General features: G+C 39.1%; 2 protein-coding genes across 7 annotated transcripts in view; one reads left to right on the top strand and one right to left on the bottom strand.

The window, feature by feature from the left end:
- Positions 1–520: 520 nt before the first annotated feature.
- ZNF518B (zinc finger protein 518B) lies at positions 521–15,811 on the top strand. Of its 6 annotated transcripts, XM_075148778.1 has the most exons (3): positions 629–656; positions 2,992–3,087; positions 7,381–15,811. In XM_075148778.1, the coding sequence occupies exon 3, from the start codon at positions 7,589–7,591 to the stop codon at positions 10,838–10,840; it is 3,252 nt and encodes a 1,083-aa protein (XP_075004879.1). In that variant the 5' UTR covers positions 629–656; positions 2,992–3,087; positions 7,381–7,588; the 3' UTR covers positions 10,841–15,811. The 6 variants fall into 6 exon arrangements, with proteins under 6 accessions (XP_075004880.1, XP_075004876.1, XP_075004879.1 ...); XM_075148779.1 differs by lacking the exons at positions 629–656; positions 2,992–3,087 and adding an exon at positions 521–582; XM_075148775.1 differs by lacking the exon at positions 2,992–3,087 and having other exon boundaries at positions 580–656.
- Positions 14,618–17,038, bottom strand: part of CLNK (cytokine dependent hematopoietic cell linker) — a 30,599-nt gene continuing 28,178 nt past the window's right edge. The window contains exon 15 of the mRNA XM_075148782.1: positions 14,618–14,764. Coding sequence (XP_075004883.1) covers positions 14,618–14,764 — 147 coding nt within the window. The remainder of the gene's footprint in view (positions 14,765–17,038) is intronic.

The following is a 17,038-nucleotide window of genomic DNA, read 5'->3' on the forward strand; positions in this document are numbered from 1 at the left end:
AGAACAGTTTATTTAAAGAGAAATTTGGATTTTATAGGAAGCATCTGAAAATATGCAATTACTATGTCATCGTGCTACTTAACTGAGCAATCCCCATGAAATGTATACCCACGCCATATACTAATAAAACACGGTGGTATCAGGGAACGTAGAGAGATTACTGGGAACAACAGCTCTTCCTTCCTTCGGCCTGTTGTCCTGTCAGAATCCTTGAGGGATGGCCAGCTGGCAGCAACCCGACGGTGCGCCTTCTTATAGACCCTCGCCTGCCATCTTGCAGGTGTTTCAAGAGCCCAGCCTCTTCCCCCACAGCTGGTATTGAGTTCCCCGCGCGGTACTGGGTCCCACACGGGTGACAGGTCCCCACGCGCGTGCGGGCTGCGCTCCCCGGGGCTCCGCGAGGTGTCACCTCAGCGCCGGGGCCTTCCCCGCGGGGCCCGGGCCGGGCCGGGGTGCGCAGCGCGCCTGCGCCGCCGCCGCCGCGCCCGGGGCGCCTCAGTAGAGCTCTACACGGCGCCGCCGGCGGGAGCGGCGGTGCGGCGCTAGCCAATGGGGCGGCGCGGCGCCGCAGCGGCCGCTGAGGTCAGTTCCGTCGCCGCGGTGGGCCGTGCTGAGGCGGCGGCGGCGGCGGGGGGCTCGCCCTCGCCCTCGCTGGGGTGAGTAGCTCAGGGCGGAGCGGGAGGGCGGGAGCTGCGGGTCGGGGAGGATGCGGGTCGGCGCTGCGTGTCTTGTTCGTCTGGAGACAAGGGGAGCGGTGGCGGCTGGCGGGGTCTGCCCTGCGGGAGGCAGCCCTTTTTTCTCCTCCGAGCCAGGTAAGGCTCCCCCGCCCTCGGCCTGTGCCAGGCGGTCCAGCGCCGCGGCTGTCGGCTGCTCGCCGCCGCCCTGCCTGCCCGCCCGCCCGCCCGCGCGGGGGGGCCGGGGTCCCAGCGGCGAGCGCGGGCTGCGGCCCGGCGGGCCGCGCGCTGCTGCCCCCTGCGGGCCGGCGGCGGCACTGCGCGGCGGCGCGGGCGGAGCCGCCTCCCCGGCGGCGGCGGCGGCGGGTGAAGGTCTGCGCGGCCTGCGGAGGGTCCGCCACCCGCCCGGCTGCCTTCGCCCGGGCAGCGGCGGGGCTCGGCCTCCGGAGACGGGCCCTGAGCGAGGGAGGCCTCTCTTCCCTGGAGAGGCGGCAGCACTTGAGCGTGGGTGGGCTGGATGCCCGAGAAAATGGGATTTTTTTGGTGTTGGCTGGCGGGTGCTGCTGTCTCGTGGACGCCATCAGGCTGCTTTAGACTCGACTGGACTGTAAAGCTGTTGTCCAGGTTTGTCATCTTGGTCTTCTTCCTGAAGAAGAAAAGCTTTTGGGTTAGTAACTGTATTATTGAGCAAAATAGAACATCCTGTATTTTATATGTAAATTGTGTTCTTTAGAGAACTATTATTTAGGGAGTTCTATTTGGGCATAAGATTCGCTTAATTAAATCGTACCTTAAATTTTGTTGCAAGAGAATCGATCATAAAAAATTATTACATTGGACACTTAAGATAATTTAGATGTATAAAATGACTTGGATTTCTTCTAAATAAATGATCCAGTGTTATCATAGATGTAGCCGAAGTGTCCTGAAATATATGTCTCATAAAAAAAGTCTGTTTTATTATTAAGACGACTAATGGTGTTTTACAGGATTTTGCTAGCATTCTGTTCTGCATTGTTTCTACAGTAAATGGTTATAGTCAAGGCCCTTTTCTCGCACATACAGATAATATGTGGCTAATTTTAACAGGAATTAAATCTGTAGAAATGAATTTTAGCATCTACATAAGTGTTTTGAGAACAGAGCACGGAGGGATATGTCCTTTTAATGGGACTCTCCCCCCTCCTCTCCCACTTTCTTCAGTGCCATACTTCTTGCTTTGTTGCTTACAGGCCTTAAAGCTTAGAGTAAGGTAATGCTAAATACTAGTCAGTATGCTTTGGATATACAGAGGGATTTTGAAAATGGTTGTAAATTGTGTGAAATAATGAAATGTGCCGCATAACTTTAAAATTTCATCATACATGTAATGATAAACAACTGTATAAACATCTCTGAGCACTCTCTAAAATACTAGTTTTGATAGTAGTTATTTGAGAATGCCTTGCTTAGCTTATTGCAAGAAGACCGTGAAGCAATTCAATGATATGTCAGAAATGTGTATCTTTCAGATACAAATAAAGCTAGGCCTCAGTCCTAGAGCCACAGAGAACCAGACCTCCATTTCAGTGGGATACTGTACAGTCCATATATGTACCTGACTTCTTACAATGCCAATAAATGTCAATAAATTGGAAAATTTTTCACCTATGCGTTCTAAAAATAGTGATTTACTTTTAATAGGTATTTTGCATAACTTTGTCATAAGCAGTAAAAATTCTGAATGTAATTAAATTTTTTCTGTAGAGTGAAAGAACTGTGTATTTTGTAATAAAAGTAAGCTCTGAAAACCTGGTGCATGGTCTTTGCTCGTCTTAATTCTCTGCATTGACATTCCTTATTCATGCTGATGGAAAAACTTCATGTGAATTTCAGATACAAAAAGTGTTATGACTGTGTGATTAGCTGTTACTATGAAACAAAATGTCTTTTTAAGAAGAAATAATTGCAGATAAAATTTCTTTGGTGTATTTGAGTAGTTTGTTTTTAATACAAAATCAGATCTTTTAATTATTACAATATGTTATACTTGAGTGAAAGCACTTTGGATCTCTCCCAGTCACTAGGCCTAAAATCAATGATTGATAATTGCAGCTGTGTAGTTGGATCAGTAGAACAGTTAACTCTGCTTAACACAGATAGTCAATCGATGTTAAATGGATAGTATATGGCATATATGTAATTTTAAAATACAGACAAGGTAATTTTAAGCTTACACAGAGATACAAGTTTTTCAGAGACTCAAATTTTACACACTGTATCTTCCTGATACAGTGATGCACAGTGTCTTCCAATTCTGTTTAAACTTTTCTCTTAGGAGACGACTTATATGGGCTTTTCCATACCAAAGCAAGCCTTGGTTGTTGGATGCAGTCTGTGAACTTAGTGTGTCAGAGGTGTTTGCTTTGCTGAAGTAAGGTCTTATTTATTTGATCACGTATGATAAATGCATGCTGCTCGTCACAGTCATTTCATTGATAGCAGCGTGTAATTTGAGATTAAAAAAAACCTGGAAAATAAATATTTTTCTTTGAAATTATGAACAAAATATTAATGTATTTGAAGTAAATGGAAATTTCAGGAGTATAGAATAATGGGAAGACACTGGCAATTCCTGACAGTGTCATCAGTGGTTTGTAATCTATTGTAGTGCAAAAAAATCTTGTACTGGATGAATTTGGCATAGTCAGGCTGCAGAGGATGTTTCTTCCTATTTTTCTTGGTTTTAATTGTCTTTGTTTTTTAACCTTTATGTAAATGTGATATCCACTGTTTGGTATGCCTTTCAACTCCTGTGGATCTATTGATCTCTGTGTCTTGAGCAGCAAGGTTCAACATATACTAGTGTTGTGTGAAAAGCGGGAATATTTCCTTTTATTAAATGCCCCACTTCTTAATGTCACTGAATTGCAGGTGTTTGGTAGAAGGATTGGATGAGAAAGTTTGGTTTATCTTCCTTCTGTTGTCCTTTTTCCATGTGCCTCTAAGTTTTTGCTTCGATTTTTTTTTTTAAAACTACTAGGGCCTCTAAATTTTTTGAATTTTGGTTGATTCAGGTACCTTATTGTATTTCAAAGTATTTTCACAAACTTTTTCTGACTGATTTTAACACTTGTAGTATCTCTTATTCCATTCTTCATCTATCTTGTTCTTGTGTTTGTCATTCAGACTCCTTGTAGACTTTCAGGTCTTCCTTGAGTGATATCTTTGGATTGGTCTGTGTGCTCTCCATTTGATTGTAACTTGAAAGATCGAGTGTGTATGTTTTAATTAAACCTTCTGAAGCATGTCTCTGCTAACCCCTTAAATATCAAAACAAATCTGCAGGGGAATTCCTCCCCTGCCCCTGGTATGGAGTGAATGGATGCTAGATTGCACCGCGTCTTTGTGTACATTGATGGTCTCATTTTTCTGAAGTAACCAGAAAATGCAAATAATGTTTTTTAATATAAGAGTGAAATTAAAATGTACTTTTGAGCTTGTTTTGTCCAAAATTATGATGAAGTGGAACTGTTTGCATCAAAACTTTTCTTGTTAGCTATTCAGCGTTCAGGAAAGATAGGTCAAATCACCTGGTTATTCAGTTCTTTTTCACCTTGTACTGGGTCTGGCTGGGATGGAGTTAAATTTCTTCATAGCAGCCTGTATGCTGCAGTATGGTGCTGTGTTTTGGATCTGTGGCTAAAACAATGTTGATAACACACCCGTGTTTTGCCTGTTGCTGAAGTGTTTGCACAATGTCAAGGTTTACTTTTCCCCCCCTCTCTGCCTCTACTGCAGTGAGTAGGCATGGGGTGGGCAAGAGATTGGGAGGGCACACTGCTGGGACAGAACTGGTCATATAATGTCATGCTCAGCAATGACAACTGGAAGTGGAGGAAGAAGAAGGGGAGGGGGGGGGGTGGTTTCCAAGGTGGCCGTTGCTCGGAGACTGGCCAGGCATCGGTCTGCTTGTGGAAGGTGGTGAGTGATTTCCTTTGCATCACCTCCCCAGCTCTTTCCTTCACCTATTAAACTGCCTTTGTCCCGACCCGTAAGCTTTGCTCTTTTTCTCCAGTTCATTCCCCTTCCTACTCAGGGTGGGGTGGGGAGCCAGCGAGCAGCTGTGTGGCTGCTTGGCTGCTGGCTAGGATCAACCCACCATGCATCTGAAATGCAGTCGCAGTAACTCCAGCAAAGTTTGAAACCTGGATTCTAGCAATGTGGTATTTGTCAGAGGTCTGAAGAAAAGCCTGGTTTTGGGGTTATATACCTATTTTTTTTCACTTTCATATATAAAGCTATTTGAGTCAGAAAGTTTAGAAGGATTACTAGCCTGTTCTTTGAATTACCTCTGTTAAATTTTTCTAGGACTGAGCAACCCAGATCTGTCTGATAAATTGAAACGTTCTTGAAGTGTTTGACAGTGTTTTTTGTACTTTCTTGCTATTTAGAAGTGGTGGATCCTTTTTCATGTTGTCTCATAAAGTGAAGTTTACAGTGTTAAAAAATATAAGAATACTCTCCATGTCTTTGATACTGTTTTTTGTGGTCAAGGATGTTGATGGCATAAAGTGCTCTATTATCTTTTGGTCAGTTCATATGGAGTGCAGTTTCAGTATCAGTGGATAGCTGTTAATGACAAAAAAAAGGTGAATATTGATCTAACTTTACCCTTTCCTTTCAAATGCAATTTTAGTTCTTTCTTAAAACTGTATAGAACTCTTCAAAGCATCTTTGGTCTGGATCTTGAGCTTAATAAGATCTCTTTATTATCTTTCTCCTGAAATAAAACAGTGGATCTCCTCAACTTAGGCCTGCCATCACACTTGTGTGTCAACAAGATTCATCTTTGGTCTAAGAAGTGATATTAGCAGGGGAAGAATGGTCCATCTGAGACTACCAGAAACATTTGTTTTTCCTCTTTAGAATCTGGATAATAGAGGGCATAATGTTACCGATGTTAGAATTGCTTAAAAAAAAAAAAAATCTTCAGATAATGATACAGTAGTCATGTATACTTTCTTCCTTCCTCGGAGGCTGCCATTGATTTGTTTTTCACATCGGGATATAGAAGTTTTTCACATAGGATGTACAGCTGTCTGCATTGCAATGAGATGAGGTTACTACAGTCCGAAGAACTACCTACTAAGGAGTTTTACAGGTGTGCAGTCATCCATCTGCTAAAGAGTGAAAGCCCATTATGTTGTCCCTAACCAGTTTTCTAACTTATTTTTACTGTGGTTTGAGGTTACATCAGTATACTTGCTCTTTGCAGAGCCCCATCTTCAGGGCAGCATTCCTATAGCAGTTAGGGATATTGGCAGATGGAGCACAGGGAGATTCAAGAAAAACTTTCTGGATCAGATGCTTGCTCCTGTCAAGCCATTGTGGAGATGTACCATAGTATAGTTTTCCTCATTCATGTAGGATTATTGTAATAGGATGTTACTTAGGTGATCTCAGTGCTTTGCTTTTGGAGCCCAAATCAGGCCCTGCTGCTCTCTGTAGATAGGCTTGGGGAGGAACTGGATTTCAGAAGCAGAAGCCTTCTGTAGGATGTGTTGAAATCTAAAGGAATCTAGAAATAACCTCGTGAAATAGGTTCTATACATGAATGCAGATCTGTGCAATAGTATGTAAGAAAGAATGTTTGAATAAGAAATATGTTGAGTAGATTTTACTTGCTGCTGTTAGCTTTGGACTTTATCATGTTTTATGTGTGTCTCAAAAGGCTAATTTAGTTGTTTATTTTCCAAATAACAGTGGTCTCATAGTCTTGCCAAGAGCTTAAAGGCTGAGGTCTTCTTCATGTTAAATATAGAAAAGAGACAGTAAGAGTGCTGGAACATGTGGGGCTAAATATACTGCACAAATTAATGTGGTGGTTTTACACTGATACTACTGTTCTCCCTCTCTCTTCCATTGCATTGTTTATTTTGCTTGATTGACACATTCTGTATTATCAGGATAGAATGAATTATTTATATGCTTGTCCACATATATAGAAGTGATTACACTGTGGTATTAATAGAAGCAAAAGTAATTAATTTTGCAGCCACAGATTGTTCTGACTTCATTACTTTGAGAATATGTGAAGTATAAATCACACCTTGTTATGAATTAGTGTTCAAGGCTGTTTGGATCTGAAACATTGGCACTGATTAGAAGAGAACTTCCTTCTGTACTTCAGGAATTTCCATGCTAACTTAAAAATCCTTATATTTAAAAACAAACTCATAGTTGCGTGTTTCTAGTAACCGTTGTAGTCACTCTCCTTTTTCCTGCTGGGACTCACAAATGAGTGGCACCTGCAGTGTTTCATATCTTTTCCTGAATTAAGGGCTCTATATGAACTGAAACAATATTCTGCTGCTCAGTTCTGTTACCAAGTGTCTTTCTTGTTAGGCTTATAAATACATTTCTTAAATGTAAAATTTTTCATGACATGGAAGAAATAGCATGAACTCTTTAGGTTTTGGTGCATAGATACTTTTATGAATTTATGAACATTTTGAATAAGAGCAAACGTTAAAGGATTATTTGATTGGGCATGTTTTGCTTAGAGTTAATGGCTGTATGTGCAGAATATAATCAGTGGTATATTAATAGTAGACTTGCACTCTGTAATTCAGCTGTAGTTCACTAATAGTTCAATTATTAGTTCATTGTATTTCAATGATCAGTGAATTGTAACTGACTTAATCTTCTGCTTTTTATTCTTTAGTGCTGCAAGCTGATTGAATAAAATTAAGAACATGGAATATAATATGGATGCAGTTCCTTGAGCAGCGTTTCTTCCAAAGTGTATATTCTGCAGATTGTTGGCCTGAATGATTGATTGATAAGCAGCATACACAAGACTAGTATCAAGAAAACATTCTGTCTGTGGCTGCTGTGTTTGACAAAACTGGTGCAGAGTCACATCTTCTGAAATGCAGTTGAAAAAAATGAGGGAAATTTTACCAAGAGTGTACCCTGGCCAAGTTAATGATAAAAATAATTCCTTAACTACATCCCCAAAGCAATCTTCTGAGGATAAAACAAATCCATCAAAAGGGGATGCTGACCAAAACTGCTGTTACCAAGGGACTGAGGCTGAGAATAATAAGTTGTCACTGATAAGCTGTATAAAATGCAGAAGTGTTCAGAAAATTTCAATGCAAGATACAGAAAAGCATAAGAAGCTTGGGTGGACTGAAGACAAAAATTTCATCTGCAAGAAGTGCAGTCATATTACACCACCAGCTTTCCCTTTTGTTCCTGAGGGTGCCAATGCTGTAGACTTTGAAAAACGTGAAAAAGAATCCCCAAGTAAAACCCAGAAAACATTTAAAGTTAAAAACTTTCTGCCAGGTAAATACTACTGTGATAAATGTAGATTTTCAACAAAGGATCCTTTGCAGTATAAAAAGCATGTAAGTCAACATGAAGAAATTAGATTTATTTGTTCCCACTGTAGTTACGTATCCTACACCAAAGGAGAATTCCAGAGACACTTGGTGAAACACACTGGAACTTTTCCGTATCAGTGTGAATACTGTGAATATGGTGCTGTTAGACATGACTATATAGTAAAACATACGAGAAGAGTACATGAAACACCCACGAAACGGCTGTCAAATACTATCATAAATCACAAGCAAAAGAAGCCGAGTCAAAGCACTTTGTTTGAAAAGCAGAAATACGATAAAATTCCTTTTCAGAATGAACTTTCAAATTCATCTTCAAATATGGGTTGTGAGATTCCACGTAGAGTAACTAAAACAGTCTGTTTGTCTCGTGATGTAGAATGTAGCGTAAATACAGCATCAGTCCAGGATAAAACAATATTGGAGCCGTCTGAAATAAGAGTATGTGAGAATCAGAGTGTTGAAGTTGAGGTTTATTCTCCAAAAACGGAGCCTTTACAACCTGGGATGCCTTTGACAGTAATTGCACCATCTGAACTTGTAGTTCCTTCTAACTGTTTAGCTCAGATAGTAGAGATTAAAATAGTTAATGGAGCACAACAGCTGGTTCTTAAACTAATTCCTATGAAAGAAGCAACTTACAAACCTGTGAATGGTGCTGAAGAAGAACTTGAGAATCAAGGTATAGAACGATCTGCAGAAGGAAAAAAACCATCTTCTGTGTCTCAAAATGAGTTACTAACCATGGAAGTGAATGTAGACAAATTATCCACTGTTAGTAACCAGCTTAATTTGGATAGCACATATGACAAGAATTCTGAATGTCTTTGTTTTTCTGATTCTCAACTCTCAGACTGTAACTCTGTATCTATACAGAGGGAAGATGCATCAAAATTATGCTTTCATTTGGTGAAAGGTATTGATGTCCATTCAGGTGTTATAGAACTTTGTTCTCCATCTCTGGTGATGAATAGTACTGAAAAAAAAAGTGATCTTAAATCCTCAAGGTGGGAAGTAGATGGAAAAAATAACTTACGTTACGACTTCTATTGTTATGAAGAAGGTGGGGATATACCCCCTCCAAAATATGCTGCTATTTCTGAAGAGAAAAGTTCCAAGAACATTTCAGTAGAGGCCGCTCAGGAGGGCAAAAATTCCTCTTCTTCTGCAGTCCTTAAACAAAAGGATGCATTGCCTCTAAAGAGGGATGACAGAGAATGTAGGAGTCTGCCAGTCAGCTCTACAGAAACACATGTAGCTGGTAAAGGTTTTGATAAAAAATCTGTTACATCTTCTGAAGCAGGAAAAAACTTTCATGTCACTAAAACTCCACCTTGCGAGGACATGACTTTTGGCTTTAGCAAAGTAAAGAGAGCTGAAACCATAAGTCAAAAGAACAATCTTCTTCTGGAATCATTAGAACTACAGAAGATGGAAAATAAAGGCAACTCTTTTGAGGGACCTGTTATTTCGTCTGTATTTTCTCTTAGCTCTGGGGCTGAAAATGTTCCAGAGGGTGTCAGATGGGATGACACAACATGCAATAAGAAGTCAGCAACATTGCTGTGTAGAAAGATTGCTCAGCTCATGTCTGCTGCTGAATCTAACATGAAATCCATGCCTTTGAGATGTCAAGCTTCAAGTAAAAAGCTGCTTTTCCCTCAAGAAAATTCAGCAAGCTGTGAGAGAGTTGTTCCTGCTGTTGAAGTGGAACAGCCTGCGTCTTTGCCTCAAGTGCATAGTGGAAGCAGTGTGATTAGTAGCGAAGAACACAGTAAAGATCAGTTGCCTGCATTTGCAAGAACATCTAAAAGTAGGGTCACTAAAAATTCCCATGTTGCTACTCCAGTGTTTATCCCCAAAGGGACAATGCTGAGAGTGCTGAATGCTACTAGCAGTCAAAAATCAAATGGAATAGAAAACAGGAGTGAAACTTCAGCTCCTTCTGTGTATTGCAATGAAATGTTTCTGCCTCGCCCGGTTCCTGTCAGTGTTTCTGAGACACTTAGCAGTAATTTGCCATGTTTGCCTAATCAGACTGAACTGAATGCTCAGTCCCAAAGTATATCACTTAGGCAAAGACCAAAGCGAGAGGCAAGTGTTAAAAATAATAGCAAACAAACTGGTGTACTGTTTCAGAAAAGCAGTGATGTGAGTAAGCAAAGCAAACCCTATTCAAAGAGTCAGCTAGGTCCCAAAAATAAGGTGAAGCAAGCAAGCTTCAGGGAACTTCCTAAAAGGAAAACAAGAACTCAGTCGGAAACCAGTTCAAGTTCTGACATGTCGTATCTGTTGACAGCAAGACGTCTTCGGCTTGTCCCTCTGAGAATGAATCAGTTGATAAAATGCCCTCGTCGTAACCAGCCAGTTGTGGTACTAAACCATCCTGACGTTGACTCGCCAGAGATAATTAATGTCATGAAGACTATCAACAAGTATAAAGGTCAAGTCCTGAAAGTAGTTCTATCAGAAAGGACAAGTAGTTGTCTTGGTGTCAAACGTTACCGAAAGCGTCTTACTCTTCAAAATGTTGAGACAGGAAACCAAGCAAAAAAGCAGAGTATGCTAAAAATGAAACTAAAAAAGACCCATAAAAACAACTACCAGGTGGTGGAAACTTCACCAGCTGAAACACTTCAGTGTATGTTTAAGTGTTGGTTTTGTGGAAGGGTATATATGGACCAAGAAGAATGGATAAGTCATGGACAGAGGCACTTGATAGAGGCAACCAAGGGTTGGGATGTTCTTTCTCTTCCAGCAAAAAAGCATTATTGAGAGACTAGGGGATTTTCCCCTCTTATTTTTAATGAGTGCCACTAACTTGCTTGGAAAGTAAGATTGAAATAACTGCTTTATTTTGCCAAAAGGTCTCTACTGTTAGCAAAGTGGGAGAGGAGAGCAGAGTTACAGAGACACAGAGAAGCTGTTAGTGAGGATTAAGCACTACTTTGCACTCTCATGTTTGAAATTGGTATTGGAGGTCAACTTAATCTGTTCCATAGGAGAAATTTCAAAAAGATTTGCTATGCAAGTTCTAGTTACCATTTTGTGTGCTAGGATACTGTGCTGTAACTGGTTTGTGCTAGGTCTGTATGGATTTAAAATCTTAGATGATGAGATCTTTGTAAATTTAACAGGGTTTAGTTTGCTTTATTAGAGCATGGTTTCAGAGATCGAGCATACATGTACTGAGAAGCACCTTTGACCCTTTGCAGGCAGCAAGTGTATATCATAGGTTTTAGCAGCAAATTAAGCACCACGCATAAAAAGTAGAACTTAAATGCAACTGCAATTACTCTGTTTCAGTGAAACAAAAACACTTCTGCTGACATTGGAGGAGATACAAGGGTGTAAATGAAGAATCTGTGGGATCAGAGTTACTCCCAGTAGGTCAGATAGCACTAAAAAGTTTAATTTTGTTTAGTACTTAGTCATTATTGCGTAGATGTGAGAAAGAGAGCAGAACACTTGTCAGCTTTCTGTACCATCTTTGTTCTGAGCAGGCAGAGCCGGAGACATCATCAGGCTTGGACCGATAGGAGAGAGAAGCTTTTCTCTGTATGGTCTCAAGGCTGGTCTGAAATCTAAGGAAGTAATAGCCAAGCATAAACCCTCTACCACTATGTGCGTGTAGCCTGATAGAAACAATAGAAACACATTTGCAGAATTGGGCATTTGGTTAGAACTCTAGTTGGTGCATTGATGCTTGTTTACAGGGGGAACTTCCTGAAGATGAAGACTTTTCAAAATGAAAAACCATGTTGCACAGCTTTTACATTGACAGTGTTGAACCAGATTTTCAGTGCAATCTTTCATCCTTCTTAATCTTAAGAATTTAGGTGGTGTTAGAATATATTTTTTGTAGGTCTCAATTCATACAAACATGTGCCTAGTTACATATGTATGTCTACCATGTATCTACTGACTTCAGTGTAGTGTAAACATTGCTCAGTTGCTTAAACTCTTTCCTAAAACAGGGCCAAATTTCAAGTTTTTAGTGAAGAAGAGGGAGGGATGATACTGAAGTCTAATGTTTCTGTACATGAACAATAGATGTTTTTCTTCATCTTGTCAATTTTAAATAATTTTAAAATCATATAGAATGAACTATATTGAAGCACATATTTGCAATTAAAATCATTTTTTACATTTTTACAGATAAGAAAATCAATACTGACTCTAATGCTGGATGTGTGTTCTATGTTTGAACTGGGACTCCTGAAAAACTGGTAGTTCTAACTCTTTTCACTGTTGGTGCATTTTTGTAAACAGTTTAAGCTGGGAATATTTTTTTATATACTCCAGCAGGTTATACATTGTTTTGATAAAGTATGTATCGTATCTTTATTGAAATGTAAATATTTAAAAACTACATCTGACTGAGGCTTATTTTCAAAACCAGCTAAAACATTGCTTTCCAGTCATTTTGCAATACAGTGTTAAAATCCTTCAGATAGTTGGTGCTTTAGGTCAGATCTTTTTCATCATGTACACATGGAAAATTTTTCTATCATTTGTATCAGACTACCTTGTTCCACAGAACAAACTTTCTTTTGTCTGTTTTGTCAATAATAATGAAATGACAGTTCTCATTTTGTATTCAAATGGAATTATATTTTTTTAGATGGGTACACTAGAGGGTTTTTTCACTTCATATACTTTGATGCCAAACCTAGCAGTACTATTTGCATTTTCAATTGTGAAGATAGTTTCCATTTTAAAATTCTGGCATATCATATATAACAAACACTGAAATTGTTAATATAAGAAAAAACATGGTTAAAATTCCTCCTTTGTTTTAACTCCTTCATTCCAGGTTACTGTTTGAATTAATTTTGTTTCTGTAGAAGCTACTAAATAAATAGTTTTGAATTTGCTTCGTAAGAGTTGTCACTGGCAAAATTAGAACATTCCTCATGAAACCTGTACTGGGGGGGGGGGGGGGGGGGGTAGGGCACTGGTGTTGCTCAGCATTATAAACTCTAGGTGGTTTAAGTATACTACTAATGTTTGTCTTTTGTAAGCAAGCTTACTGTTGTAGTAAACATCTGCAAAGCTCTGTATGTCACTGCCATAATCTGCTATCTAAATTGTTAAGCTGTGTGTTTTTCATGGGTTTAATTTAGAAAATTTTTTTTTTGTTTTAACATGAAAACCTTTTGTAAGTTAAATTGTATGGTAGCTATGAAACTCTTAAAGCAGATTACGTCATGCCTCTTTTCCTTTTTATAAGCTCTGCCAAACTCTACTTAGCAGCTTCTGTTTTGTTAATTTTCATTCTTATTATTAGATAATGTCATGTCAGAATAATTTCCTTCAAGTTTAACAGTCTCAGTGGTTTAAGAGAAATAATTATAAGGAATGTGCTTTTGCATTTTGATGCAGCATTGAGAAATAAAAAGGTTGCAAGGAAGTAACAACCAACTGCTAAATTTTTTTAGAGCTAATTTGTGCCACTACATACTACATCATAAATTGGGTTGGAATGTCATGTTTTGGGCTTGAATGTTTTTACTCTTCTTGTTCCTATTCTGTAAGGATAAAGTAACTGAGGTTGCTTTCTTGGTATATGCCAATTACCTATTCAAACTTCTGACTGTGTCTAGAAAGGAAGATTATGGATGCTTTGCAGAAAAATACTGAAGTTTGCCTTTCATAGTTATAATCAATCTAGTTAAGCCTTCCAAAACTGAAATTATATGAATAAATATTACCATATTTTTTGCTGGAAAAATATCACTTTCTCGTCGTCTTTGATACACACTGGAACATGTTTTCGTGCTGAGTTTGAAGCACATCTACTGTTTCTACTGATGATTTTTATCTCTATATTTGCACATGGTATGAATTCAAAGGGACTCTTTGCATAATGGTCCTACGATGTAAGTGGTTGAAGGCTCAGATACGGAATGCAAGTATGCTACTTAAGCTAAAGAATAAGTGTTAGTTAAGTAATAGAATTTTCTTAATTAAAGCTAGCTTTATAATCTGCTCCAACACCTATGAGCACCAGCTGACACCCACTGGCTTCAGTGGCTGCTGAGCACAGCTTGTTATTGTGCAAACACATATGCAGACTGAATGAAATTGTTAAACAGTGAATACTCAGATAAATAGCATTTATGTGTATTTTTAAAAGCAAGAATATTTTTTATACGATTGTAGTATGCTTTATTAGGTTTTGCTACTAACAGGTTCAGTGACATTTAGGTAAGCAAGACTGAGTTTGGTTTTCATCTTGTGTTAGAAGGTACAGTGCAAGATAAGCAAATTACTCAATCGTTGTCAAGATATCAGGAGTCAGTCTCTCTTAACAGTTTTCTGAGAATTAATACAATGGCACATACTTTACCTGTATCCTCAAAGTTAAAAACAAATTACAAGAATAAAAAAATGGAGTAGATCTGTATTCTGAGTTGGAGAGAAATTTTTTAGTGGAGCATTTAGAATGCTTCATCGTAAGATGGGAAGCTCCTCACTCAAAGGCTAATCTGATTTTTGAGACATTTAAATAATTGTTCTCTTTACATCTATACAAACAAATCAGTGATGTTAAGGCAGAAAACATCTTTTCTGTGACTTGAATGGGTATGTAAGGTAGCATTGTTCTCTGTGGATTCCTGATTTATCCTTTCCGTCAATGAGTGTGATGGGAACATATTTGTAGAAGTCAATGATTTCTTTCACAGAATTAAATTTCTGGGGGGGGAAAAGAAAAATTGTAATCAGTGATTGAAAATGGAATTGGCAGATGTTTTTATCTATAACATTAAAAGACTTGCAAATGACAGTATTAGAAATAGGCAATATTTTGCACAGAATTATGATTAGATTAGATGGAAGCTATCATAAAAGGAAAAGCACCAGAATTTAATCCTCTTAATTCCTTTGTGTATCTTTATCTTGTGTAGGAGAAAGTAGCTGGCCGCTTCGGGCAAAAGGGGAGCGTGTCTAAGCCCTGAGAACGCAGTACCGCGTGTAAAAGTTTGTGATGGTAGATGTGATGATAGATTTTGAAAAGATGAAGCAACTATAAATCATTACTAACTTTCCCCTGTCAAAAGTTACACTTAATTAGCAGTACGTGATACTTTACACTGCAAGTTTCTTTGTGCCTATTTAAATGTACCTTTTATTTTCAATTCAGTTTACTGAGAAAATTGCTATAAAATCCTTTTAAAGTATGGAACAAGAAGGTTCTAAGCAGGCTTTTAGTCTTGTTCTCTGGTGTTCAAAAAAATGACATCCTCCAAGCCGGTTCCTAAAATAAAAGTGTGGTTCGAGATTCCTGAACTGATCAAGCAGTAACAGAAAGCTATCGAAGGTATTTATCCTCATCTGTCCTGGTGGGAGTCTCTTAATCCTACCATTCCCATGGTTAGCAGTCCTTCAATTTAAATAGTTCTCGTCCCCGTGTGCAACTTGTAAGCTCTCATTTTACCAGTGTTTCTCCTCTTGAGCTACTCTTTGGACTCATTGGTATTAAATCGCTAGAACTGTACACAGTAATGCAAGCTTACTGTGACATTAATACTTATCCTGTATCTATATTATATCACGTTTACTGTAAGCACGGGCATTCATTGTATATGTCATGGTATCTCATGGTAGTCTCTGTCATCTCCCCTTGATCCACACCTGGTTTATAGCAAGAGAATCTGATTAAATCTGTGATTTGGTGTAACTGTTCCTCTATTCTTTTAAGATGAAAATAGTTTGATCTCAAAACCAGTGTGCTATTTTTTTAAAGGTTTTTAAAATGATTTTTACTTGTATACATTTGTTCCACTTTGCTGTTTTGTCTTTGCCTTATGTTCAAGATCACTACTGCTACTAGAAATCTAGGCAAAACTGTGGTTTGTATTTCATGCAATACCAAAGTAATCCTAACTTTTTTTTTATTCTCAACTTGCTCTTTATCAGCACCAGTTCTTATTCTGTTTTCTAATGTTTTTTGTTGGTTGGAAAGTTAAAAAGTCTTACTGTAATTGTTTATCTGCTTTGGAAATTTAACTTGGCTTAACTTGGCTAGCGTCACATTATTCATCACGGTACCTTTAAGCTGTAGCTCTTTGGTAATGTCTCAGCTGTTACTTGGATCTTTTTTTCCTATTTTATTTCATCCTGTACTCTTATTTGAGTTAGCGAGATTTAAAATATTAACCTCTGAGTCTCTTTATGCTAGAACATGAATTTGACTTAGACATCATACTGATGAGCACTGACAGTCTAGAATTTTACATCCTTGGCCCTTTTAATGGAAACCCACACTTTGTTAGGCATAAAGACACCTAAAGACATAAAGATGAAGAAAATTCAATACTTCAGAATTGTTCATTTCCCTTCACTGTGTGAAGAGACTCAAACAGATCTCTGCTGTCTTAGAAATGTCCTATCTGCTGGTCTTCAGACTGTTCTGGGGAGATAGGAATTGGGTCTCAAGGATTGCTTGTGAAAGGTGTAGTTTTGAATTGCATTGGGGTGGTGGTAGGACTCTGGACTACATGTCGCACATCCTGAATGAGCACAGTTCATCCTTGAACTGTCATTTAAGCTGTGGACAAGATGTTTACTGAGAGAGATGTCTACAAGGTATTAGCATCCCCTGACAGGTGTTCACTGTGCCCATCTTCCTGGTGGTAACTTTTGGTTTTGACATAATGCTGTCAGTGGAAGACATTGTGGAAGTGCTCCCTCATCCACTCTAAAGAGTCAGGCCAGTTTAATGAATGATGAAGGTAGTCGGAGCTAATCCATTTGACTCACTTTGAAATGAACTGAGTTGAATTGATATGACTTGTATGACCAATGGTTTGAAAATGAAAGGTAGCTGCAAATAGTGGTAGGGAGTGGTGAGGGTGGAGAAAACATCTGCGGCCAGAACAGCGAGATCCAGAGATAAACATCGGGCCGTGCTCTAAGCTTCTGTGTAAAACAGGCACTGAGTTAAAGAGGAGCCTACTTCTGCCTTTG

The sequence above is a fragment of the Calonectris borealis genome, chromosome 4 (assembly GCF_964195595.1).
Source record: "Calonectris borealis chromosome 4, bCalBor7.hap1.2, whole genome shotgun sequence".
Lineage (NCBI taxonomy): Eukaryota > Metazoa > Chordata > Aves > Procellariiformes > Procellariidae > Calonectris > Calonectris borealis.

Coding starts and splice junctions, on each gene's coding strand:
- ZNF518B (XM_075148779.1), top strand. CDS start 7,589: ATGCAGTTGAAAAAAATGAGGGAAATTTTACCAAGAGTGTACCCTGGC.